The sequence below is a fragment of the Coturnix japonica genome, chromosome Z (genome assembly GCF_054131305.1).
Source record: "Coturnix japonica strain WE chromosome Z, WE-NBRP24, whole genome shotgun sequence".
NCBI lineage: Eukaryota > Metazoa > Chordata > Aves > Galliformes > Phasianidae > Coturnix > Coturnix japonica.
The window spans coordinates 65,540,161-65,567,232 of NC_140702.1; the positions used below are offsets into that span (position 1 = coordinate 65,540,161).

The 27,072-nt window shown below is 42.6% G+C and overlaps 1 protein-coding gene across 14 annotated transcripts in view; it reads left to right on the forward strand.

Annotated features, from left to right (window-relative positions):
- Positions 1-27,072, forward strand: part of PDZD2 (PDZ domain containing 2) — a 185,488-nt gene extending 158,416 nt beyond the window's left edge. For 11 of the 14 annotated variants that reach the window (XM_085528506.1, XM_085528509.1, XM_085528507.1 and 8 more), the window contains 12 exons: positions 279-411; positions 3,297-3,378; positions 4,294-4,397; positions 5,107-5,266; positions 6,392-7,182; positions 8,135-8,279; positions 10,147-13,717; positions 14,329-14,446; positions 18,011-18,112; positions 20,256-20,526; positions 21,955-22,089; positions 22,793-27,072. In XM_085528506.1, coding sequence (XP_085384632.1) covers positions 279-411; positions 3,297-3,378; positions 4,294-4,397; positions 5,107-5,266; positions 6,392-7,182; positions 8,135-8,279; positions 10,147-13,717; positions 14,329-14,446; positions 18,011-18,112; positions 20,256-20,526; positions 21,955-22,089; positions 22,793-22,959 — 5,779 coding nt within the window. In that variant the 3' untranslated portion in view covers positions 22,960-27,072. The remainder of the gene's footprint in view (positions 1-278; positions 412-3,296; positions 3,379-4,293; positions 4,398-5,106; positions 5,267-6,391; positions 7,183-8,134; positions 8,280-10,146; positions 13,718-14,328; positions 14,447-18,010; positions 18,113-20,255; positions 20,527-21,954; positions 22,090-22,792) is intronic. The other 3 variants (XM_085528508.1, XM_085528510.1, XM_085528519.1) reach the window with 1 other exon arrangement.

The window sequence follows — 27,072 nt, forward strand, 5'->3', positions numbered from 1 at the left end:
CAATTTGCTTTCACCCTAGTCCACATGCAGCCAATTTTCTCTGTTGATTTAATAGGGTTTGTAGCACTAGTTGTAAGTGCAGAAGGGATCACTGGACCTGCCTTGCAAAGTCAACAGGACTTAAAGCATTCACGTCACTGAGAGCAAGAGCGAGGCCAGCTTTTTTTGCAAATCTTTTCCAGATACTTGTGTCTCTGAAAGAGTTTGGCCACCAGTCAAAAGTACGAATGTTTTTGTAAGAGGCGGATGTGATTAACTGGCTTTATGTCTCCCTGCAGTCGGGGCGATCAGATCCTGGAGGCAGATTCAGTCAGCCTGCGTCATGCGGCACTTAGCGAAGCCTACGCCATTCTGAGTGAATGCGGTCCAGGGCCGGTCAGCCTTATCATAAGTCGGCATCCCAACCCAAAGGTAGGGGGAAAACATGTTAGCACGTCTGTGTTCTTCTCATCTGCTGCTGCAGTTTGACCCTTGCTGCCAGGAAAGTGGCAAGTGAAGAGTGCTGGATTGTTCTTTCTATGATATGTATTGTGCAAGAAGTCAGGCTAAAGGATTGTGGTGATGCCTTCCAGTTTTGTAAGTTGTAGCAATGCTAAACTGCCCCTGCTGCTTTTCTCCTCTTCACACAATGTTTGGATGTAGTTTTCCTGGAACCACTTGCGCTGAAGTGCTTCCATCTTTCTTCATATTAGTACAAAGTGTCAAATGTAGCACAAATCTTCTTCCTCCTTATTTTGCATTTAGTCTGTCTGTGTGTCTGCGAGTGGAATTTAATTTAGGGACAGGAATATAATTATTATCAACAGATTGAATTGATTAACTGTAATAGAGTAATAGGAATATTGCTTTTGAAAGAGCAAAGTCTGCCCAAACATCAAAGTTTTCCTTCAGGAATTAAAAAATGAGAATCTGGAATGTTCTGCTACTGTGAAATCTGTGCAGGGCAATTTGAAAATGAGCCTGGGTTTACCAAGCGAGTGATTATTTTCAATCAATTTTTTAAAAAATTGATGAAAAAAGATAAAGCCCTTTCAGCCAAACTATAAGGAATAACAACTTCTTTTATTTCAGTATTTCAAAGAATTTCATGAATGTACAAAACCTTCCTGTTTAAACAGGACTGAAGCTGTAAAAATATTTGCATTAGTGTGTCCAGAGAGCTCCGACTTTTGAACTTGTGACTGCAAATAAAGGCCCTAATAAATCCATAGCTAGGAGAAATGAGGTTTCTGACTTTATGACTAATTGTATATTTTCTGCTAAATTAAATATACCAACAGTAGACAAATAGAGTCACACTGCCCAGAGTTTATGGCCATTGCCACAAGGCTTTGTGATGCTAAAAAGAAAGAGACCTTGGTTCTGCTAGTTAAAGGTAAGCGGCAAGGGCTACGATTTGGACTTGTAGCCTAAGATAACAGTATTTCTGGGGAGTCCATACGCTGTGCTGAGCCAGCATGATGATTCTGTTTGATTGCATTATCAAGGCACATAGACTTTTCATAGTCTATAAGAAGCATGTAATATGAACTCATGGAGCAGAGCCTGCCCTTCGCCCCCTCCCTTTATTTCACTGTGGTGGTGGCTCGAAAGCTGATGAGTGACCCAGCCAGGTATCTGCTGAGATGAACTGAGTTAGGCTAATTGCTTGCCATTACCCAGTAACAGAGGGAAACTATTAAGTGTATCCTCTTACAGTTTTTCATAAGTAATATTTGAAATAACAACAAATCCTTTGCCAGGAATCGCTAAGTAGAGTTAGAAGTTGAGCTGGAGGGTCCCTGAAGCGTTTCCACCACAGGCAATTCTGAATCCACAATCCTTTATAGTTGGATCTCTGATGGAGTGTTCGTATGGGGACCCACATTTATCCCATATCACTGTCATCCTTTCTCTGACAGCACTGGGGGATATCTACAGAAGAGTTTGTCTGTTGTTATTCATTTGTTTATTCTTTCGTTGTTGTTTTATCATTTTTAATGTCTTTATTAATTATAATACATCAACCTGTGAATGGTAGTTAAGAATTTGCTCATCCTGCTCCATAGAAGGAGTTTGATTTGCCTGAGGTGTGGAGGATGCTAAAGAATCAAACCTGGCAGAGCTTGCGGAAGTGTGGATTTTTGTTTAGCTTTAAACAAATGCTGCCATCTGCTCAGCACCTGGCTTTGTTCTGCATCTTGTACCCAGTGGTTTATGTAAAAGTCCTGGAGCACATTCTCGGGGCTTGGTCCATGTCCTGTATGGACTCCCCATGCCCAGGAGCCCAGAGACTTTTGGTTTGCTGCTAAGGTCATGCCACCATCTGAAAACAGATGTATTTCTGCAAAGGCTCTTGTTGTTTTAGACATTCTTATACTTAATCTCTCATTTTATGTCACAAGAGGTCCACGGTACATTTAGTTGCTGAATACGTTCACTTCGGTGTTTTCATGTACATCCAAGAGAAACACCACAAAATTTTCTTTGTTCTTCTTATTCCGAGTAAATGTGGTGTTTAAACTATGTTTAAACTGCTGAGTTTGCTTAGGAGTATTTCAGATCTTCTTGGTTCAGAAAGATTCAAGTTTCTCATCTCTCTTTATGCTGAATTTTAACTCATGTAAAGCAGAGTGTACAGAAATTGCTTCTGACAGAATTAACTTGCTTTCTGCTTTTAAATATATTCTCCTGCAGACTAGTCATTCCTGTTACAAATTATGTGGAATTTGCCAGTAATAATTGAGTGCATGGCAATCTTTCAGGAGAAAATTAGCTAATATGGTATTTATTCCTAACCCAGAAGAACATTTATTACTGATAACAGATTAGGTTCTCTTTTTTTCTTAAAGCAAAGAAAAATTAAAATTGGAACAACAGCTAATATCTTGGAAAGTCTGGTATTTTCCGGTAGGTTAAGTATAGAATATGTTCCGTTGCTGATGTATGCTTGTGCAGAGCAGCCTTTGTTTATGTTAAAGTAGTATTTTCTCAATGGGTCAATATACAGGATTTAATTGAGTTAAAATTGTACCGTAATGGCTTTATTTGACTTCTTTAAGTCCAGCAAAGTTTTGTTTATTTGCACAACATGGTGCTTTATTATCTTCGTGAAACTGACTGGCTTCTGCCTCCTAATTTCTCAAAGATGGCTGGATAGATCAAGGCTGAGATTTGGGACCTTTCAACTAGGTCTTCTTTATTCTGGCTTTAAAGGTAGCATGTTGTAAGTGAATCCTGCTTATAGTGTTAAGTGGTCAGACTTTCATATTCATTTTATTTACCCAGTTTGATCTCTGTCTCCCACTTGACATTAGGTTTCTGAGCAGGAGATGGATGAAGCAATTGCACGAACTACTCACCGCGAGAGTAAGGACACAGGCTCCTCTCATGTCTCAGGTAGCAGCCTTTTTCCTCCTAAATATTTATTCTTTTCCAGATGTGTGAATGTTTAAGGACACATTCTTTGATTCATCAACATCCTTAATACTTTGAGAGTCCTCAAAACAGCTGACCAGCTCTGAGGACAAAATCACACTGTCCACTGCCAGACAAAGACATCCAGTTCAAGAGGATCAAATCTATGGATCACGTTGCTTACTTTGTGTTTCATGAGGCTGCCCTAGTCTGAAAGTAGAGATGGTTGGTCTGTCCTCTCTTTATGATCAGTTTGGAGAATGCCCCAGCAGGGCACTCCACCTGTGTATGCTTATCTATCTAGAGGGCAAAGCAACAACAAAATAGTGTTGGTGTGTCCATTTGAAAAGATCCGTGCATTGTGTACTGTATCAGTTCTTAGGCTCATGTCAAGGTATATTCTCAGGTGTTTGTTTGACTGTTTTTTGTTGTTTTTTTTAATGATTATTATTTGAAAGCTAGTACTTCTAAAGTGTTACAGATGAAAGCAAGCTCTTGGCAATGGCAGAATGACCATCGAGGTGATTTTCAGACAAGAATGTTAGATTTGTATTTATCCTTATATCTTTGTCAGCTGTGACCCTTTTTTGCAATAGATCTGCCAAGTGACTGCTAATTTGTCTTCTGTGGTTGCAGGGGAGGGAGACCATCTCCTGCGCATCCTGTGCTCATAGCTCTGCCCTGGGCCTGGTGGGCGTAATGTGTTTCTGTGGTAATATTTCACCTGATCTGAGGGAGAGCCTCTGAAATGTTAAATAAATCTTGTTTTATGAAGGCAGTTCAGATAATAAGTGGGATTAAGCACAGCTGCTGGCTCAGATGGTGAATGAAGGGGGTTGTTTGGATATATGGTCCTCAACTTTAGTTTTTGACAGCTAACTAAGCTGTGTTCAACAGGTGCTGTGCAGAAAACCCCATCTCCTGGTGTGAAGACCAAGCAAGGAGAGACCTCGTCTCCCCTCAGCTGGACGATGAAACGCTTCCTGGAGCCAGCAAGCCGGGTAAAGGATCAGATAAAACACAAGCAGGCTGCTTCAAGTGCTGAAGCTTCAATTGAGCAGGGTGCTCAAAACCAAACCTCTATGCTCCTTCAGGAGCTCTGTAGGAGTGTTAGTTTCTTATGTTTAGATTCTAATGCTCTCTTTGCAAATGCCTGTTGGCACAGTCATAGCCTTCAGGAGCAATGTGGCACAGAAAGCTATGGATTTCCACCTCCTGCCACCTCAAAGGCAACCTTGCATTGCAGGAAGCTCCTGACACAGGGATGTGTTAGCAGGAGGGACCCAAGCCTGCGTGCAGAAGGTTAAGTGCTTAGTCTCCCTTTATAGCTGTTACCATAAGGGAGCCTCTGTTGCTTTTTTTGGGGGAAAGATAAAGAAGTCATACATCAGTGACCAGAAGTACAAACCAGGCCCTTCTGTAAGTGAAGGACATGTGTAAAGGGATAACAGAAGAGAATAGTTTCATCTCTCTTTTGTGTATTGAACGTCTGCAGATCAGTGAGATTTGGAATCTCTTTCATTATGCAGGCCAAAAAGGTGTTGTTGTTGACAGTTTGGTCCTCGATATCCTGGCAGTTCCCTTACTTTATAAATTGGTATTAAGCTTCCTTTGCTGACAAGGGTGGTATGAGTTGAAATTGCTATGCTTGCTCATAGGCAAGGGCTTTAATCACTGATAGAGGTAGGTCACCAGCCTCACTTTTTTCAGCAGGGATCTGTCAGCTCCGAGGCAGAGCTTTCCCAGTACTTCTCACATGATGGCACGAGCCACATCCCATTCTCTGACGCTGTAACTGGCTCCTGTGATGAAGAACAGCTCCGTCAGAAGAACAGAAGCAGCTTGCTGGATGACAGCTCTCTTCTTCCCGGTAACATGAATAAGCCACGGAAATGCCTGATCATTTGGTTAATGGGGGGAGAGTCACTGAGCACTAATTTGCTTTACAGAAGAGCTATGGCTATTCCTATGCTGATAGGAAATGCCTGGCAGCATAGTGCAAAGCAGTGCTCGTTGTATGAAATTCTGGAAGATGGAAAGGGTTTACAGCAGTGCTCAGAAGTGCCTGTTTCCATGGTAGTTTGTCCAAATTGCTGCTCTGAGAATGTCTTCATTTGATTGGTCTGGCCAAATCTAGATTGACAACGCTTCAGGGATTTTTTTTTCAGATGGCTTATGATCATCTGATTGATTACATTTAAATGAAAGTATTCTGTGGAACCTTAAATACACAACTTCAAAATGTCATGTGTAGCAGTGTAAAAACAATTAAATGTTCAAGTTGACGCTGGATTTTTTTGCATATTATCTTTCTTCTTATAGTAATTGACTGGAAGAATCTTTCATTTCCTTCCTGACATGCACCTGATTTCAGATTCAGAGGATATTGTGTCAAATAATCTCTTTGTCTTCTACTATTTTTCTCCAGAAATTTATTATTTCATCCCAAAAATATCATTTTCATGTTGTGGGGAACTTTCTGCAAAGTAAGATGCAGTTCTTTCTGAAAAGGATATGAAAAGGATATGAAAAGGATTCTCAGGCCAATTAGTCTTTAGTACTGATGGCCGTATGCATCTGTTTTTGTTCGAGAAAAGATTTCTCACTCACTGTAAAATGATAAAAGCAGCATCCTAGATTTAAGCAAGATATGAAAGAAATGCTTAATGTAAAATACACAGGTGTGTGCATCTCTTTCCTCTTTGTGTGATAATTTAGAAATAAACAGAAAACAAAACAAATTTGGCATGAACTAATTTCAGAAATTACTCATAAATTCCGAAGCTGTCTGCCATTGCTCTTACAGTATATTGCAGTTGGAGGGAGAACATGGGAAGGCTGCTTTTGCTGTCTGAAGAGAGGCTGAACTTCTCTGGAAACATCCACATGTCCTCTGCTGCAGACACGTGTGGTATTAAAAATCTCTGATAAATACAATTAAAATATAACTTTTTTTTTTTTTTTTTTTTTTTTTTTTTTTTTTTTTTCTTCCTAGGTGCTAGAGAAGCAGGATTGGCAAAAGCAAATGGTCTGGCTTCTTCAACCAGTGGGAGACCATCCTGTCTTCATAACAAGCATGTGGAGTCTGTCCGACCTGGCATCCTCAGTGACAGCCCAAAATCTGCCCGCAGCCCCTTTCATCGGCAGAGAAGGGTTGTTTTCTATGATGGTGATGCCAGTGATGATGATGAAAGTTCCCATTTGCAAAGAAGCCAGAGGGCCAGGAGCCAGGAGGATGCTGGCATTGTCATTACAACCTCATCAGTAGAAACTGATGATGATATCCAGGACAGCAACTCATCTAGATATATTGGCACAGAAACATCTTCCCCTGTCTTCAGCAGCTCCATTGAGTCTGCAGACAGCACACCAGAGCAAATAGACTCTCCTTTCTTCCCCATCATAGCATTTGACTACTCAAGTGTGCCTGAGGTTCGTCTCAGCAGCCTAAGTTTGAGGGAACTCCGTGAGGCACAGCTTGAATCTAAGAGATCACCGAGACTGGAGCACAGAGCAGTCACAAGAGTGAAAAGCATGATGAGCACCGAGTGCCGAAGTCTTCAGAGGCAGAGGACAGAGGAGCATGGCTCTTACAACAAGCCTGTGGCGAGGATGCTCCCTCACAGCAAGAAGTGTGAAGCACCTGATGGGGCTGGGCAGTGCCAGGGTGAAATTGTCACTCTGGTTCGCAATGAGCATGAGTCGTTTGGCTTGGATTTGGAAATCCAGGCTATGCCCTTAAAGGTTGTTGTCACAGGGCTACGTCCAGGTGGAGCAGCAGAAAGGGTAGTTATTAATTTTGGATTGCCTTGTTGTGATATGCTTTTGCTTTGCAGGGATTATCATTGTTAAGCTAGTGAACTGTGGAGAAAAAGTGCAAGGGAGGCATTGCTTCTGCTGGGCAAGTGGTTCTGAAATGCCTGTTCAATTAAATATTTGATTCAGAAGTGCACTCTGGCTGGTTCAAAACTGAGAAGGTCGAAAGGCAGATGCACTGAGATGTATGTGCACATCCACATTCCAAAGTTACAGCTTGAGGAAGCACTGCTTTGTTTTCTTACATTTTATCAGAGGCAGAAACAAGATAAGTAAATCCTGGTGGTAAAAATGTGTTTTTAAGACAGGAGAGAGGAAATATTACATTATGGTGTACAGTGTTTCAGTTTTTCATTTATTTAAGGGCCACTGGTGTTAACAGTGGCTTAACAGTGAGTTAACATCTCAGCAGTTCACACTGGCCTGTAAGAGTTCAGGATTTGGGATCTGTTCCTGCCTCTTTTTCTGATATATTACACTGTGATGAGAAACATACTTGCTTTTTTTACTTTAAAAGTTCCTTCTTTGTCCAGGAGTCTAGGGGAGTCTAATTAGTCTAAGAGCTTTTGACCAGGGATGTAATTCCGACAGGCAAAACAGAACATGGTAGACAGAATTCCAGTCTTGAAGAAACTAGATCGAATCCAGACCATTCTATTTAAATGAAAGGGGCTGTGTCCTCCATCTTAATGCTCATCCCTCAGAGAACCCAGCAGCTCTTTCTAGTTGAGGATGGGCATCAGTTCCTCTCCTGGCAAAGACTCAGCCTGCTCTTTATGTTGGCAAACTGACAGCAGTGGTACTTGTGCTCTGTGAATGTGAAATAGGGAATGTTGCTTGTAGGCCATAAATTGCTTCCCTGCAGTCTTTGCCCCTATGGCAAAGGTGTATTTCTAATTCCTTTGTTCTGTCATTGCATCAGGGATCAATGGGCAAGATGACTGTAGGAGATGAGATTACCACCATCAACAGTATCCCGGTCAGTAAGATGACGTATGAGGAAATCTGCTTGCTTATGCAGTGTCTTCCTACATCTGTAACCCTGGAGATCCAGAAAGCAGTACCAGGTGAGAAGAGAGTAGTTTTGCTTTTGTACCATTTATTATGAGTACTAGTCTGATCATCTGCTTTCCTCCTTCCCACATTAATTCAGATTAAAAGCCCCTCAGTACCAAACCAGGCTTCAGTTTACTCCTCAGTGCCATGATGAAGGGAGGAAACCTACATCTATGTTAAGTGTTCAGAACTCCCCTTTTCAGTATGTCCTTCCTGTTGGCCTTTGCTGAGGTCTGAGTCATTTTGTGCATACCTGGAGCTAACTTGGCAGCAGCCTTGTACTGACAGCCCACTTTTCTACTGTGCCCTTTCAGGAAGTACATTGACCCTTTATAACTACATCTGTCTGTTTTAAGATCTAAACAGTAAGCAGTGTTTTTGGGAGTGGACAGCTAGAAAATAAAATGCTTTTTTGTGTCATGAAGCCCAGGATAACCAGAATCTTATCAAAGTCCCTGTTTGCATGCATCTTATAAAAACTTTTCTGTTTTGAATTGAAGCACTTGATACCTCTTCAGTTTCTGCTCAGGGATGATTTATGCTCCTGCAGCAATAAATGCTTCCCCACAGACTGTACAGATTTCATGATGTGGAAGTGAATGTTTGAAAAAGAAAAACACACTTTCCAAACTCAGGAAGAACATAATGTTTTGCTTTGTTCTAGCTTATGATCTTCTTCATGTACCTATTAATGCCTGTGAGCCTAAATTGCTTCAAAATGCTTCAGTTCCAGTTGTTCTTTAAGGAATTCCTGGTTTAGCAGAGTGTCCTTTTCATGTTTCCTTATTGCTTTGCATCTTGCAGTCCACCAGCACTGGGGTAGGAGCATACTGGCACTTCTTTATCTGCTTTCCTTTTGCTCTGCCTTTCTGGCAGAGAAGAGGATATCTTCCCCTCTATTGACTCCAGGATGAGCTTGGAGCTTTATTGACACAGGTACATAAGATAAACAGTGTGGACAGACCTGCAGGCTCATTCAAGGATTAGAGAAACATGCAGATGTGTTTGAACGAGCAGGATGGGATGCTGACTTTGTGAATGTATTCCTGCTTCCCCATACACTTTCTGAGCCTATCTGGTAGTAACCAGTCTTGGGAAGACAGCATAGATGTGGGCGCGTGTCCCAGAAGCAATGTAGGAAAGTGCAAGCAATATTGGGGGTGAACTAGTGAAAATTAAGAAAATGGGGCAATGGGTGAACTGGTGCATATTGAAGTGCAGCAGTGAACTGGTACATATTGAAGTGCAGCAGTGACAGGGAGCTTAATGTGTTGCGCAGGAGTGGGTAAAGCATATATTGTAAGCGAGGAAAGATCTGTGCCAGGAGTCACATACATGCATTAAGCACACTGGCTTTGCAACATCACCCATGCATGTTACATTAAGCACCTGCAGGAGAGTCAGGAGGATCAGACTGAAGGTGTTCACGCCCTGCTTGTCACTGTTACCTGCTCACCTTTGGTTGCTATGGCAGGGCTTTGTATACTCTGTGCAACCAATTTGGAGGCGTTTTCAATCAAACAAGCAGTGAGAAACAGCACTGCTGAGCCTGGCTTACTGCACACTGATGCTTTGGTAGCTAGCTGCTTGACTGTTTAAATCTCAGAGATGAGAGTTAAACAGATTGTGACTGCTCAGCCTGGATGGGAGGGTTCTTCCTTCCTGATGCTAGTGAAATACGCAGGGTTATGATAAATTGGAGGTGTTGTAAACATGATTGCAGAAGAGGAGGAGTACAAGGAAAAAGGAAACTATCTAGTCTGAGTACGTGGGTGTCTATTTTTATAATGAAATGTGGTGTTCTTTGATATCACTTCCTGCATCTGACAGAATTTTGCATTTCTTTTTTATTCTTACTTCTTTCAAATCATGATGCAGCTGTCAGCAGATTTACAAACCTCATCCTGTCTCCAGCAGTTGACACTCAAAATCAAGCTGATGTCAGCAGCATCCTCTCAGCTGAGGAAGAACTGAGTGCTGGGAAGCAAGAAGGAGCAGGTTTGCAAAACGCTGGCTGTGGAATTGAGAGAATGACACTGCCACCTGATGCCATAACCAAAGATGTGCAGAGAGGTACCACAAAGAGCAGCCGTGCCGAAGATTGCATGCCTGTCACCAATATTGATGACTTGCTCAACCAAATGGGTGGTCCTGAAAACAGGGCTTCGCGCACCCCATCGCGAGCAGAGAGCCCCTTCCGAGATGAGTCCACCACAATGTGCTGCTGTGGGACCGATGAAGGCTGCCCTGGTTCTGAGCCACGTCAGGTGAAGGAGGAGCTGTCAGAGAAGACTACGAATTGCTCAACAAATGCACAAGGGGTGGTTCTGGGGCTGTCTGTGTTAGACTCTATTAACACAGGCAAACTTTTTACTGTGAATAAAAACTCTTTAAATAACTATTCTAGGAACTTTAGCAGTTTAAGTGAGGACGAGTTGCCTGCAACAAGCTGTCCAGAGGGTAAAAGAAGTGATGCGTTTCCAAAGTCTATGTATGGGGCTGCAGAAGATTCTCACTCAGATGCAGAGTCTGTTACAGAAACATTTGACAGTGCTAGTGACATGTTGCTTGGGCCGTGTGCTGCTGCTAATGCCCCATCAGTCTGTGCTGCATTGGAGTCAGATGATGAGCAAATTGAGATTTGTTGCGTGAATGATGAGCTGCAAAAGCCTTCTCAGGAGCAGCATCTCACATCTGTGACAAGCTCATCCTCTCTGGCACCAGCACATCACTTTAGTGGCAAAGTTCTGCAATCTGAAGACTGTGCAATGTGTGGGTCACTGGAGTCAAGCATCAGCAAACTGGGCTTGGAAGACTGCAGTGGTCCGAATTCATGTCCCTCGCGGTGTTCAGAAGTCTCCTCTGCTTCCCTGTGTTCTCCTTCCTCAGTCTTTCTGCCAGAAAAAAACATCCTAAAGAATTCAGTTGATGTCCCTGAAGTTTACATGTTCCATAACAATGGTGCCTTAAGTGCAGAAGAACAAGTGGGTCTGGGGATCAGTAATGGACACATGAAATGCTGTGAATCTGTTGAAGAGAAAGGGTCTTTGCACTGCAAAAAGACAAGCTTTTGCTCTGCTAGGAACGTCAGTGGCTTGGAGAACAACTTGCCCGAGAAAGAAGGATGTCATGATGAACAGAGATCCAAATCTGAAAATGAAATGGTGGTTGATGACTGTAATCACACTGTTACCTATTGTTTAGCAAAGAAAGAAACCAACAGTTTGTCCAGCTTGTCTAAAACAGACAGCAATCATGTGAACGCAACATCAGCAAGAGCAATATCACTCAGGTCACCATTTCCCTCCAGATCTAAAGATCCAAAGGCTAATACAACTCATGACTTGCCAGGGAAAAATGAGAAAGCTAACTCTGTGACTTCAGGAAGGACTTCAAATGGAAAAGTCCAAAGCTCGGGCACAAATCACTGCAAAGAAGCAGCAGTACCGCACAGCCCATCTTTGCAGAAAAAGTCTTGTCAGGAGTCGAAAGGAATAGCACAAAAAAGTATAATGGAAACCCTGTTGAATAACCAGAAGGCCAAAGGAGGACCAAAGCTAAAAGGTTTCACAATCAAAAGCAAAGCAAAGGCAAGTTCAGATTCTTCCAATGTTAATATTACCAAAGTCAGTGGGGCTGATCAGAAAAGGACTTCTGTTTCTCCACAGCTGTCTCCTAAACTTTTGGGAAAGAAAGCACTGTTGCCCCGTAACTCACCTACAAATCTAGATCTGAGCAAGAGCATTTCAGCAGCCTCAAAGACTCTGAAATCTGAGCTGGAAAATAAACCATCTCTGGTCTTTTCTGAAGATTCACTCCTGCCTTCCCTGAATGGTGCCAGCAACCCAACAGCATGCGGTGAAATGAAATGTGGTGGCTGTGGGCAACTAACAGATCTGCAGCAAGCATGGGGAAAATCAAAAGAAAAGCAAGCTTCCATGCAGCCTGCAGTGTGTCAGGGTAAGAGTGTTAAGGTGGATGACTTCAGAGCGAGAGATGGTCAATCCAAAGTTGCTTCATCCTCTCAAGGGACAATGAAAGTTGAATATATGACAGGGAGAACTGAGAATTCTGGAATGAACCTGAACACAATGAAGAGCATCTATAGTGCAGATGACATTAGGCAGTTGGATTTGCAAAATGCTGGAGCATCTGCTGGAGGCTCTTCTTCATTGAGGTCTCCTGCAGTTCAGCTGGAGCAGCAAGAAGGGCAGGAGATTCAGCGCAGTTTCATTGAGGTGAAGCTTTCATCCTCCTCCTCCTCTTCCTCATCTTCTGCCTCTTCCTCACCAGCACCATTTTTGCAGCTGCCATTGCTGGAGAAAAATGAAGAGGTGAACACAGAGATGCATCAACTGACTGAAGAAATGGGGACCACAGAGTATTTCTCAAAAGTGGATATTGCCAGAGACAGAAATATCTATGGCTTGTCAAAACCTGTGACAAGGACATACTCGATGCCAGCCCAGTTATCAGGTCACTTAAGGGAGAACTGCCATGCTGTGGAGCTTCATCCTGTACCAGGTCCCCAGGGCCATTCTTCAGACAGAAAATGTCCCCAGGCAGTGATGGGTCCATTACAGATGGTGCATCTCAGCCTGCCAAATGGCCAGAGTGGGAAGGAGCAGGTATACAGCTCCAAAAGCTGCCAGAGGATGCATGACACATCCCCCTCTGCCAGTGACATTACTTATTCTGCCACGGACAAACTGAGGAGTTTCAGGAGGAATTACTACTACTACGAGCTGAACTGGCCACACGAACCTACCTCATCCTTTTCTGTCAAACAAAGGATCAAATCCTTTGAAAACCTGGCGAATTTCGACCGACCCATCGTGAAGGCCATCGATATCCACTCGGCCACACGGTCCCAGCTTGGCAGGAGGTCATGCAGTGGGATGGCTGCTGCATCCAGCCCTGCTGACACACCACGGGCTTTACGGCGCAGCTTGAGCTCCTATGGCAGCACACCGAGCCCAGCCGATACCATGGCCAAGTCATCCATAAACATGGAGCCAACTCATTCAGCAGAGGGTGTCATGAAGGAAGGAAAGACCCAAAGGAGTGAGGAGGGCAGCACTGGGGCAGACCAGGCCCCCTTTCCTCCTGCGGCTTCGCAGGTGCGGCGCAGCCGAGTTCTGGGCCGGCTGCCGCTGTCCCGCTCCAGGCTGCGGGAGCTGCGGGCACTCAGCATGCCCGACCTGGACAAGCTTTGTGGTGAGGGCTTCTCAGGGCCACCCCAGCCCGCCTGCTTCAAAACAGAGCTGGAGATCACTCCCCGGAGATCCCTCGTCTTGCCAAGCCAGGGCAGCCCTATCAAGGCAGGAGGGACGGGCAGTGGCAGCCCTCGGGACAGCAGCTCGGGGACCCCGGGGTCGGCCTCGGATGATGACGCACCCCATGGTGGCTCTCCAGATGCAGAGCACCTAGGAAACAGCTGGTCCCTCAGGTCAGTGTTGGCTGTTTCCATCAGCCGTCTTTTATTTCATCCCTGCAAGCCTCTCCTGACGAAAGCGCACTTCAGCTTTGTCCCTGAGACCAATTTCTTTGTTGCTCAGTTGCATTTCAAAGCTGCAGCAATGCTGCTTAGTTGCAGCTATGCTTCAGTATGGGATGGAATGCTTTATCCTGGCAGGGTTGAGCTCATTTCATGTGACCCTTCTAGCTGTTCTTTTGGTTGTTATTTGGCATGAATCAGCAGTCTCTGCCTCCTGCCCACCCTTGAGGGATGACAAGCAAGCTTGTTGTCTGCCCTTGAAAGTATGCAGGCTTCAGAAATAGCTTTCTGCCTGGTTTTGTTAATGTCTGTTGCTCAGATCATTGGGAAAACAGTTGGGGAGTCAAGTGGGGACTGATTTTCAGAGTTGTTGCAAATTGTCTTCTTTCTGCCTTCTCGCTGTCCCGGCACACACCATTTCTTACCCATGCCCAAGACTTTTCTGCTTGCTGTTCAGCTGCCCCTCTGTTGCTTACCCCAATGCAAATTTTACTGTATACCTAAAATGTCTACACAGTCTAGAAATACACTTTATTTTCCTTTTTTTCTCCTGTTCTTTTTAGCCTGGATCAGCTGCTCATCTCAAACCTGGACCAACAAAAACTGCAGTCTGTTTTGTCAGCTCTGGTGCCAAAATGTGATATTACTTCTATGCTCCAAGAAGTCAGAGCACAAGTGAAGGTAATTATCAGAAGATGAAGCTAAACTATTGGAACTATTTTTAGGGGTTTTCTTAATGGCAGATAAAAATCCAGAGTTCCTCCAGTCTTCCTGCAGTAGGTTATAGTTGATGATAGTTTTACTGCTGCTGGTTTTTGAATGCTTACGATAAACCCTTAGTATATTTTGGTGGGTTCTGGATGAACTTGTTTGTCCAGTGTAAAAGTAGTTAAAAACCACAATAAGACCATTTTAAATGAGTAAGAATGGCTCCAGTCATTGTTAAAGCTGAGAACCTCCTTGGTTTGCCAATAATTGAACATCAGACTTTAACTTACCACCAGACATCATGGCAAGATCCGTTTTACCCACCACACAGGGGAAACTGTGTTCCCCTCTGGAAGCAAACACTTTTTTTTCAAAGCCAAGATCACAGAAACTGGTGGCTTAGAGTGCCAGAAAGCATCTGGTGGAGGACTTGTAAGAGACCACTGTGCACATTTTGCTCTTTTCTGTGGAGACGAATTGCACCAAGGTAACCTTCTTCGTTATTTAAATGTATGAAGAAGGCCTCTGAAGTGAAATGTTTGCCAGGATGTCCTTTTCCCTCTTTGCAGTGTGTGTGTTTTTGGGATATGTCCACATCCTTTTTGAATCAGAGCTGAAGTTGATAAAATAATGACAGCACTAGAGGGAAAACTGCCATCTGGTCTGCATAACTGCTGGCTGAGCTGCATGTAGAGTATTTCTCAGTCTTAACTGACAGAGTATAAGATGGGCTGAGGGGAACAGGACCTCCCCAAAATACCCAGTTTTACCTCCTTCCAAGGACAGTGTAACTAAAGCTCACAGATCCCAAGAGCTTTGTGAGCCAAGACAGTTTGATAGGTTTACCAAAGAATTTAGGGTTGGATTGTACTTCTGGATGAAAGTAATTAAGTGTTCTTCAAAGTATTTTGTATGGAGTATTGGAGACATTATTTATTTATGCCACTACTCAAAATCTGAGAACTCAAATATTTATAAAACTAAATGCTCTTTGGAATGCACTCCTTGTCTGCATAGTTTCTTATCCATATTTAAGCCCAGTATGGCACACGTGCTGGAAAATTTTATGCTAGTCAAATGGTGGGTTTAATTGTACAATAGGACAATTCTTGGTACTTATGCAATTGCTGAAAAATGAGGTGGACTGTCAGATTGAGAGGGAGCTTCTCCAGGAAGAGTTTGTCACTATCTTTTGCTCTGAACAGTTCCGAATTTACTCCCATTGCTCAGTAAATGTTAATAATATATATTTTAAAAATCAGGTCTTCCAATCTCATCATCCACTGAACAGGCTAAATGGAGAGGCTAAAGATTTGAGTTCTTTTATGTGACATTGCTCATTTCAAGAAATTCTGCAGCAGTCACTTGCCTGCAGACCACAGGAGCTGCTTTGTGTTGGCTTACCTCTCAGGTGTCTGATCATACTGATTATCGTACTGACTCTTCTCAAAGCCCCACACATCACTGTAGGTTTTGTGCTTCCACTGTGTGGCCAGGTAAAGGAATAGGTTGGTGTGTGCCCAATTTCACACATGCTTGTGAGGACTCACTTTAGGGCTGGAAAAGGAGAAATGGTGAATGTTTAGGAATGGGAAAGCAGGGTTTAGTTACTCTTGCTGACTGTCCTGGGGCATGTGGTCATCACACAATCCTGTAGCACTTCTGTAAGTGTAAGCAGATTCAGTTACAGTACAGGATAGGAACAGAGTAGAATAGTTTTAGTTGGAAGGGACCTACAGAGACTGAGTTCCAACTGTCAGACCACCACTTAAAACATATAATTTAAGGGCATAATCCAAATGCTGTTTAAACACACGCAAGCACGGGACATCAACCACCTCTCAGGAAGCCTGTTTCAGTATTTGACCACCCTCATGATAAAGCAGGTTTTCCTAATATCCTGTTTGAACCTCCCCTGGAGCAGCTTTGTTGCCCTCCTCTACATGCTCTCAAGCATCTCGACATCCTTTTTAAACTGTGGAGCCCAGAACTGCACTCAGTATTTCAGGCAAAGACACACCGGTGTGGGGGAGGGAAAGGGTAGGAAAGAACATGACCCCTTGAACGAAAATGCTTTAGTGCTTAATGGTCAAAGATACAATTGTTTGTTACCCTCAGAGCACTTTGTTGAAAGAGGCTAAGCTAGATATTTGACTCACTGTTATATCCAGGCTAATGTAAAGCTGTTCTCATTTGGGTATGGGTGAGGAAGGTCTTGACATCTACAAAAGATTGTGGATTAATGTGTTCATCCCTGACTGCTCCTCTCTTCCCATGCCCTCACGGATCAGCAGTGTGAAGCAGGGTGACATCAATTTCTCCTGCGCTTTGCAGGAATGCCTCTAATGCAGAAAACCTTCCTTGACCATTATTTGACAAAGCATGCACATAGAGGCCAAGAATTCGTATTGTTTCACCAAGCAGCAGAAATAATCTGTGATTCCCTGCGCTGAAATGGAAAGCTGGTTTCATGAGTTAAAATGTTGGATTAAGTGAGTTGAATATGTCATTTAATGCTAAATAGATTAAGAAGTTTGTTTCTAATGATGTGCCATTAATTTTAGTGTTGGCAGCTTCTGGAAATGTTTAATGTTGGATAGGTTCCCAGGAAAAAGATGAGAGTCCTGCTTTCCACTCTCTGCTTCTGGTGTGCTGCCCCACAAGCAGTTACTCTCCCTTTCTCCGTCAGATCTCTCCTCTATTGCAAAATGGAGCATCTGTAACAGTGTCTGTTTTTGTCCTAATAACCATACATAAAATGGCACCAGACTTGCTGGACAGAACTGCTTCACTCTCATTACAAAATCTGCATTTTGGCAGCAGCTCATCACTTCGCAGAAATCAGCTTCACACCTTCATGCTGATCTGGAGCCAAGTTCAACCCCGGTGCAAACCACTGCCAGTCCCTTTTCTATGCTGTATGCTCCTTTCCACTACAGCACAGCTTAGTCCTGTTTGGGTCACTAATGGACACGTTACTTCCATGTCAAAAGTGAAATATCCATCCCACTAAACCTTCCCAGGCTGCAATTTGTAATCATTGCCCCTTGCAAGAGTGCCCAGCACTGCTGAGAAGAGGGTGATGCAGCTGCCATAACAGCCTTCCAAGAGAATGGAGAAATAGGATAACAGAAATATTAGCAATAACATAGAAAATACAGTGTTTGGTCCTGAAAGATATATGGGAAATATCCAGGTGTACCGCAAAACAACCAGCAAAGCAAAATTGAGCCTGTAAGCTGGGCTGCCCAAAGTGCAATACCCTTCTACGACTCTAATTTAGTCCTTGTGTTCTAACCTCTGACTGAAGAAATCTGTGCACTCACCTGAGCTTTTGTGCAGAGCTGCTGCTCATCTGTAGCAGAAGCAGAAATATATTTAATGTCTCAGCTTGAGTTTCTTGAGGTACTTTTTTTTTCCCACTTGCCATAATCTGAGAGTACTGGAAGTTTGTGATTTATGCAGGAACGTGGTCTTGATCTTTGCTTTTGTTTTTCTCCTTGTTCCCTTACCATTCTGCCCCCATTTTCCTACCAGAGCAAAGAAGATACATATTTTGTAGTCCTGAGCAAAGAAGAAGGAGCTGGCCTGGGATTTAGTGTCGCTGGAGGAATAGATCTGGAACAGAAATCAGTCACAGTAAGTGATGACTGCAAGTCATCTTTTTGCAAAGCTCGCTTTAAAGCATGCTGGTGATTAGATCAAGTGCTCACTTATCAAGACTCACTGCAAGTCTTAAAGCAGTGTCTCTCAGAGGCAGCTGCATGCTGTCTGCTACTGAAATCGAAGGGAGTGTCTGGGTACCGTAATTTTCATTACTGGAGATGGATGCCAATTATGTTTTCAGCCTTTAAAAGCGTAACTGCTGTGTTACTGGGTAGTCTGAATCCTATGCATATAAGTAAAATTTTGCATGCCTACAGCCTTTTAGAAGAAATCTTTATTTCCAGCCTTTGAAAGGAAATTCTGCGCAGCAAAATTGTTGAAGTTTTTAGCAGATCCTGAAAGTGACTGTTTCAGACCTGAGAACATTCTGGATTTCATTTCAATGATTTGATTTACTGTTAGTAAAAGCTTTTGGATGTCAGTAAGTGAGAGGTTTGGGGTTTTTTTTTTCCTTTTTTTTTTTTTTTTTTGTTTTGTTTTGTTTTTTTTTTTTAAATTTAAAAGAGCATCTGACACAGCATTATGAACCAAGGATGTTGTGTGACATTGGGTGGTTTTAAAGCAAAAGATGTTAAAAAGTTGAAATACTGTTCAGAAGAAAGAGTTCAACAGGACTGGAAAATCCCAAATGACAATCTCCTGTGTGACAATTTATTTGCACAGGATGTGTTTTAAGTTCTGCCCTGCAAGAAAGGAATCTGCTAAGGGATGAGGTCAGAAGAAGGGTACGTCCTCATCTTTGGAGGGTGCAGGAACTCATGTAGGAATGTTTTGGTGTTTGCTCTATGACCAGTATAAATAATTGTATTTTACATTAAGCAGTCGCTGAATTAGAACATGGTCACAGTTTAGGGACAAGGCTCCACTTCTCTGGCTACCAAGATTGAGTTCCCTGTCTCTGAGTGCTGAGATGCTCAGGTGGGATGTTCTGCCCACACTTGGGTGTAGAAATTGAAAAGCCTAATGAGTTTCAAAGTACCTCAGTAGTCTGGGCATGTGTGGGAAGGCAGCAGGTGCTTTGGGCATGACCTCCATATTCCACTTACCACCTGCATTTGAATATTTGTTTGTCATCGAAGAAGTGATTCCAGCTCTGGATGCTTCCTTGGCCTGTCTGGAAAACTATCTTCCTAAACCTGGTTGCAGCAGATGCCTCCCTGAGCAGGGCCCTGCAACAGGAGGGAGTAGGAGTCAAAAGGCTTCTGACTCTTGCTGTTGTTTTGGAGAAATATGAGGAATTCCTACAGAACATGCTGTGCAGAATGGTGTCCACGGATGTGCTGCCTTAAGCCTTTGTCCAGAGGGCCTAGAACTGTACTGTGTGGGAAATGGTGCTCTGGCTGATAAATTACAGTGCTTGGTAGGCAAGTCTTTAAATTAAACAAGTCGTGACTGTTGTAGTCAGTCCCTTTCTGTCAATGGCACCCATATAAATCTCAGCTGCGCTCACTGCAGTTAATTCTTATTTAATTGACTCTGAATAGAGTATTTTATGTCCTCTAGAAAAAACGTGTTTTGAGCCATTAAGTCGTCCTTTTGCATCCACTCATATGGTACTTGATCAGACAAGTAAAGAGAAGCAATTAAATATTGTATAGCAGCAGTAAGTCAGAGCCCTTTTGTGCACAGATGCTGTGCATCACTTTAAAGGCTATTTGAAAACTGCTCTGGATTCCAGTCACTGGGAGTTTGGGGAGTAGTTGTAACACAGAGCAGTGCTGTCCTCGGTGAGTTTGCTGTAATGGATGTCTAGATAACCTTTGGATCATCCAAAACTAGTGTTAGTTTGAATTTGAAGTTACTGTTCATTGGAGGGATTTGAGAAAGTCAATGAACGCACAGAAGTGCTTTGTGACGCTGCATTCCCTAGCTGGTTTTGGTTGTCTTTGGCACAGAACTGACTGTGCAGTAGTAGCACGCATTCTCCCCCATCCCAAACTGCAGTTCTTGCCCAGTCACGTAGGCTTTGTATTTGAAGCTGATGATAAGAGCAAGTGTTGTGTGCCTGATACCCGGGCAGTGGGCAGAGGCTGTGAACTTTGATAGTAAGGGTCTCTGTGTTCACTACGTGTGCTTATGAGCTGAACATGTCCCTGAGGTAAATTTTTTCTTGTAGGTGCACAGAGTGTTTTCCAAGGGAGTGGCATCTCAAGAAGGGACTATCCAGCGAGGAGATCTTGTCCTGTCAATCAATGGCAAGTCTCTTGCAAACTCGGTCCATGGCGATGTCCTGAATGCACTCCATCAGGCGAGACTGCACAAGTACGCGGTCATCGTCATCCAGAAGGAAAAAGACAAAGCAAACAATTCCTCCAGACTTGAGATATCAGCTACTGGCAGAAAATGTGTGGGGTCTGGAAAGGATGTTTCCATGGAAATAGGAACAGGTATGATCTTTGTCCAAGAACACTTGGAAGGATTCCTTTGCAGAGCAGACCGAAGGGGAAAATGTCCATGTGTTTTAGATTAAAGGAGTCCGTGCCTTATGTAATTGAAGGGAGCAAATGAAATTACTTTTAAATTTTGTTTGTTCTGTTTGGAGCCCAAATGTAGGGGGTTTTTTTGGTTGATGTTGTTTTATTTTTGTTTGAAATATCACAACTAGACAGGAACTTAGGCAGATATCTAGGACCTAATCCAGTTTCAGTTACAGTTAATGATTCTATATTTCTCCTCATCCGCAATAAATTCCTTTAAAGAGGTAACACCAGTTAAAGCAAGAAAACAAACAGCAACAAAAAAAGCAGCCCAACAAATGAAATCACAAGCTCTGCATTTTGCTGTCCATGGAGACCAACTTTTACCTTGCTCTGTATTTGCAGATTTTATACTATTTTTCTAAAAAGAGAAAAAAATGATTTTGGTGCTAGAATAAATGGGTGAAAGGAGCTAAGTCAGTTTCAAAGCAGCCATCCCATAGGAAACCAGGAGTAAATGTTTTAAGCAGCTCTCAGTGACAGTACTAATGCCTGCTTGGGCATTAGCGGCGCATGCAGAGTGCGGCGTGCTGGCGCTAGGTGGCAACGTTCTCTCACAAACAGTGTTGGATTATAAGAATGTCTCTCCATCCTATCAGGCAAGGCTCATCTCCAGATGTTTCAGATAACAATTGGAGTTGTTTGAGGTAACCATAACAGTCATTTGTGATGCCGCAGCCTGAAGGATTTTTATATTCACACTGGGCAAAGAGGTTTCTGCTTTCCAAAACTACAGACTTACTCCCTTCCGAGCAAAATCGTAACTTATGTCTATTACAGTGTGACTGCATTCTAAAAGTGTCTGAGATGTAGGAAGCAGCTTACACCTACTGATAGTTACAGTTATTTCTGTAGATATGAGAAACAAGTATTCTCACTACGGAGTGCAAACAAACTCTTTCTTAGGAAGATGGCACATATTTCTTTTGAATGTAACATCCTGTTTCTTGCTGTTATTTAAAAAGGTGCAACCCTTTGGATAATGAATGGGAAACAAAACAATTCTCCAAAGTACTTGCACAATTTTTTTCAGTTCTTTTGTTGACATTTAAAATCTTCTTGTAGTTCAGCTTCAGTTTTCCCCACATGAATGAATGCCTTGATGGATTTTTGTTGCTGGCGCAACATGAAAGTTGTGTTTCTGTGCACATAATGTGTCCTGTGCTGTCAGTCCTTCATGGCCGCAGTGATACACATACACTGCTGAGAAGCAAGGGGACAACATGTAGTTTCACTACAGACTGAACTGTGAATGGCTTTGTCACTGCAGCAAAAACAAACCCAACCTGCAGTGTACTGTTAAATGCATAACAAGATGCTGTGTGTATTCTGTTGCAGATCCAAACCTGGACATGAATGATGTCATCTGTGTTGAATTATTGAAAACCTCTGCCGGCTTGGGCTTCAGTCTTGATGGTGGAAAAGCTTCTATTGGTGGAGACAGGCCGTTGCTTGTAAAAAGAATATTTAAAGGTACTGCAAACATGAAAATACAGCAGATCTTAACCCAGTTTTCCTTTTCTTTTACTTATTTATTTTTTAAACAAGCATGTTTCTTGTGTCCTCTTGATTATTGCCACTTAGTAACCAAAGTAGTCATTAGAAAAAAAATACCCTTGAGAATGTCTGGAGATCACATCTGCTACTAAGTGCTTGTTCAGCAATCTGATTTACTTATTATGACGCAGTTGCTTCCTAGACTTGTCCGCTATTGTAAGCATTAAATTACAGCAGCATTATTATACGTAATGGTTTGAGCAGCTCAAACCTAATGAGGCTGAGGGCATTCAGCATTTGTACAGAGTTAATTTCCAGTGATACATTCCTTCATCAAGGAAAAAAGATGAAAGTGGTGTTTCCCGAATTGTTTATCAGTTTCCATGCTTGTATTTGTTTTTTCTTCTTTCAAAATTGATTCTGAGAGGGAAGGCCATGATTAATTTTCAAGGTCATTAATATACATATGCAGATACAATCCTTTTTCTCTCCCTGCTTGATTGTGGTCAATGTTGCAAGTTGAACTATCATCATAGAAAACTTACTGATAGATTGCAAAAGCTGGGCTGAGCTTAAGAGACATGTATGGAAGTTACCGCTGCTTGAAGAATGTCTTAGTTGCTGTTTGTCACAGTGGAAAGCAGTTTTTTATTTGACTTTGTTCCTGTTTTGCTTGTAGGTGGTGCTGCAGAGCAAGCTGGAAACATAGAATCTGGAGATGAGATTCTTGCTGTCAGTGGAAAATCATTACTGGGCCTCATGCATTACGATGCCTGGAACATTATTAAATCTGTGCCAGAGGGCCCTGTTCAGTTACTCATCAGGAAACACAGAACTTCAGTATGATGGAAGTGCTTCATCTAATCACGCTTGCTAAGACAAAACATTTAATACTGGCTAGAAGCTGTCTTTGTTTCTAATGCCACAGAAGTGTCTTAATGCTTTACAAAGAGGTGCTAAGAACCTTGGAGAACCACTGAGCAACAGTGTGATGTACGTCTAAAATTTTGCCTGGTTATCAAGAATGAAGGAAACCAAACAATAGAGACTTCTTTCTTTTGTATTTTGTGGCAGTTTTAGTGGAACTTCAAGACCTTTACTGAGTTTGGTTTAAAGTACTCTGACTGAGATAAATAACGTTGTGCCTGTCCCTCATATTTTTAGTATCTGCAGAGCATTGGGAGTACAACTTGTCAATTGCCATCCTGTTGACAAGGATGTGTACTTAGACTGTACTGTATTGCTTAGCTATAATCTGACTTCAGGACACTTACTTAGGGTCTGGTCCTTATTTGTTATAATAAGAGAATGTCTGGAACAATCTCACTCTATTCTTCTAAGTGCAGTTTTGCTTAAAGTGCATGACAAAAGAGACATAATTTTTGCACAACTTTTATGCCTAAAGTAAGCATTTTATTGCAAAGGTGAAGAATCCTCTAAAAACTGATGAATTAACTCAGCACCTACCACAGCTGAATCTGCCTTTAGGGGCAACTTGTGTACAAAAGCACTTGGCAATAATGCAGCAGAAATCTGTGAGTGCAAAGATCAAGACCAAATATTAGGTGACTGTCCACTGAGGTGTAGGCTGAGTTGTTAGTTTTTGGGAGTGATAAAAATTGGGGATTGAATTTTCAAATTTAGGCTTCTAACATTAGACACCTTTAAATAGACATATATTTTTAAAAGAAGGGCAGTTTCCAAGTGTTGAGCACTTGCAGATCCCACAGACTTCAGTGATCGCTAAGTACGTCTGAAAGCCAGGCTGCTTTTATTTGGCTGCAAGAGGCTGAAGGTTGCCCGGCTTGAAATACTCAAGCTGGAAAACGGTGGTCTAAGGATGTGGATTATAACAGATTAAATCTGAACTGGCCATATTTATGGTGGCTGTTAATTGTTGGCTTTTTATAATTATTTTTTCCTTTACTGTCCAGTATTTATTTGTTTTTTCTTGTGTGGGAGTGGGTGATTATATGTGTGCATAGCGTAAGCGCTTCTGGCTGTGTCAGGCTGATGCTGAGGGTTTTGGATGGTGAGACCGAGAACTGTTTGCTTGGGTGGAAGAAGCTATGCTGTAGATAGAGAAAACTGTAAGGGCTGCAGTGCTACAGGTGCTCCAGTTGGGATTTTCTCACCTCTGCTCCTGGCAGAGGTATCGGTAGTGGGCCATGCTGCTGAGTGTTATTTATAGTCTGTTCTACGGGGAGGAGAATGTATGAGTGCGAGAGATTAGACTGTGCTATTTCTCTTCCTATGTCTGGGATGGCTAAACAACATAAAAGAGATAGAGGAGGAAATGGGCCAGCGTCCTTATCAGCTGAGAACAAGTTGTTTGTTCCAGAGTGCTCAGGTTGTTTGTCGTGTTGGGCTGCAGCCCCGCTCGTAGCCAACAAGCCCAGGGTGAGGAGCTCTCAGCCTGGAGCCGGTCCAAATCTGAAGTGCTGTCTGCTGTTATAGTAAGGCAAGGCACTGCGTAGCTATTGTAAGAAGGCCTGGGCTCCTCGCTTGGCTGTACCCCAAGATTATGCTATCATTTACTTTGTTCATGTCTATATTCAAGGTGCTTGGATCAGTTGCTTCCAGGATGGTGGACCCTTGGTTTGGTTCATTTCTGTGGCAGCTGCATTAGTCAGCAACTCATGGTAGGCAGAATAAAATTGAGTTCTGTGGGGCAGCCAGAGACCAAGTGAGCAGGAAAGCTGTGCAATGCTTGCCTATAAACAAACATTTAAATCTCTTTCGGTGACATGTATTAGCACAAGAATCAAGGAAGAGATGCAACCTTCGGTTACATGAAAGGCAATACTGTCCACAGTCCTACAGCTGCTTAGTCAGCAGGATTTCTGTGGAACGCATTCAGGGTCAGTGAGGTGGATTTTGGTCTCCTGTGACCCCAAAGCTCAGCCCCTCTGCGGAGACCACGTCCCACCTTTGGTCCCATCCTTGTGGGGGAGGCTTTGGGAGGGTGCAGTGCTTGAGGTCAGCCCCACACCGGGGCAGCAGGCCTGGGCCAGGATCAAAGAGGTTTGTTTTGTGTCTTCCCTGAAGAATCAGGGAGAAGACATTTGTCAGTGATGATTAAATGGGTAGGCCTTGTTCAGGAGTGACCAAAATCTGATTGTAAAAGCGTGTATAGTAGATACGTAAAATGCATGTGGACTTTAATGCAGCGTAGTAAATATGTACCTGTATATGTATAACACGTTCAAGTGCAGTACTGACTTTTTTGCTACTTTAATGTGCTAAATCATAAATAAGTTTTAGGAAACGATGGGGATATTTTTTAGTTGAAAATTTTTGAGGTCACAGTGCCAGGAGGACGTATGGCCCTCTCCCAGTCCACCGTGAGCTCAAAGATGAAGTATTCGTTTTGTAAAGCAAACTTAATTTGAGATGTCTTAAAATGATACGTGGTGAATATTTCCAGACACTAACTTGCAGATACTGTTCTTTGTGAGTGATTTAGGAGGCTTTTGATTTTCAGTAGCTGAATACTGTTTGGTATTCTATTTTACATGCATGTAGATATGTGTTGGATGAGTAACAGCAAGACGAGGCGGGGAGTTCTGTGTGTAATTCAGTAGTGGGGATAATTTAAAGATAGGTTTAACATTTTAAGTCTGATACTTAGGTAGGATTATTTACTTCTCTAATAACTTTGCGGCAAGAAAAAGAATAGTATTTAACCCTCACTGTTTCTGTTCCTGAAAAAAAAAAAACTTTTTTTTTCTTTTTTTTTCTTTTTTTTTCTTTTTTTTTTTTTTTTGTGAAGGAACAGGAAACACTTTGACCAGTGCTACTGGTGTTCATATGGTGACAGTGGCATTTCCCGATGTTTCTGTTGGGGTAACACTCTCAATAAAAGCCCCAGAATTTACAGAGCGTTGGCCTGATCTATTTCAGACAGGATGGGTGAAGCAAAGAGATGCAGTGTACCACTGGTTGTGCATCTGGCAAGGTAGCTTACTTTTCTGAGAGTCTGGTCACAGCAGAACGACACAGGAAGTTGCGTTAATTCATCAGTATTCAGTAAGTTCACAGGCATTCTGACCTCGCTGTTTGCATGTCAGACCCACACTGAAGGGCTGACCAAGCTCTAGGAGAGCAGCGACTCTCCAAAGACTCACAGCTGCATTTTCATAGACCAAAAGTCAGGATGAAATGATGCAGTTGGTCCACTGCTTTTCACTGGGGACCTGAAGATGTGCCAGATAAGGTGAATCTGCTTCCAGATAGAGGTGTAGTGGGAGGCTTTGCTGTTCCCTAGGCTTGGAGCCCATGCTTGTTATGAGAATAGACTCTGGTGTGGTACAGCAGTGGCATCTTCTGCAGGCTTTTGTATGTGGGAGCTCTTCCCAGCTTCTTTGGGGATTACAACAAAAACCAAAACAACATAAAAAAACACAAAACAAACTGTGAGGTCAGGCCTAAGTTAGAGAGGGAACAATATCTGATCATTTTCTTGCTTAAAAAAGTAATTGAGAGCAGATAAGTGTTAAGAAACTGTTGAGTGATTCAGGTTTTCTGTTGACCCTCACTTAAAATTAACCCTTATAAATGTTCTGCAGTGGTTCTTGTGAAAATCTGAAGGAACCATTCCCAGGTGGGAATGTTCACCTGCTTCTACGTTTAGGGTTTGTAAATGTACATGTGGAAATATCGATGAGGAGTAGGCTAGATCATGTGAAAAATAGGGATCCCACTCTAGGTTAGGTTTGGTGTATTAGGCTGACACACTTCTTGTATGATACTGTATATTTACACCTTTATTTATATGAATAAAACTTCTTCTAATGAAAACTGTTTTAAATGCCTTGTATATTATAAACAGCGAGTGCAATAACATGAAATAGATTGTACATTTTTCAATTTGCTGTCTCTGTTATGTAAATCTGTGTCGCCATGAACTGTTTTGTTCGGGTTTTTTAGTGATTTTGAAAATAAATGGTATCCTTAGTA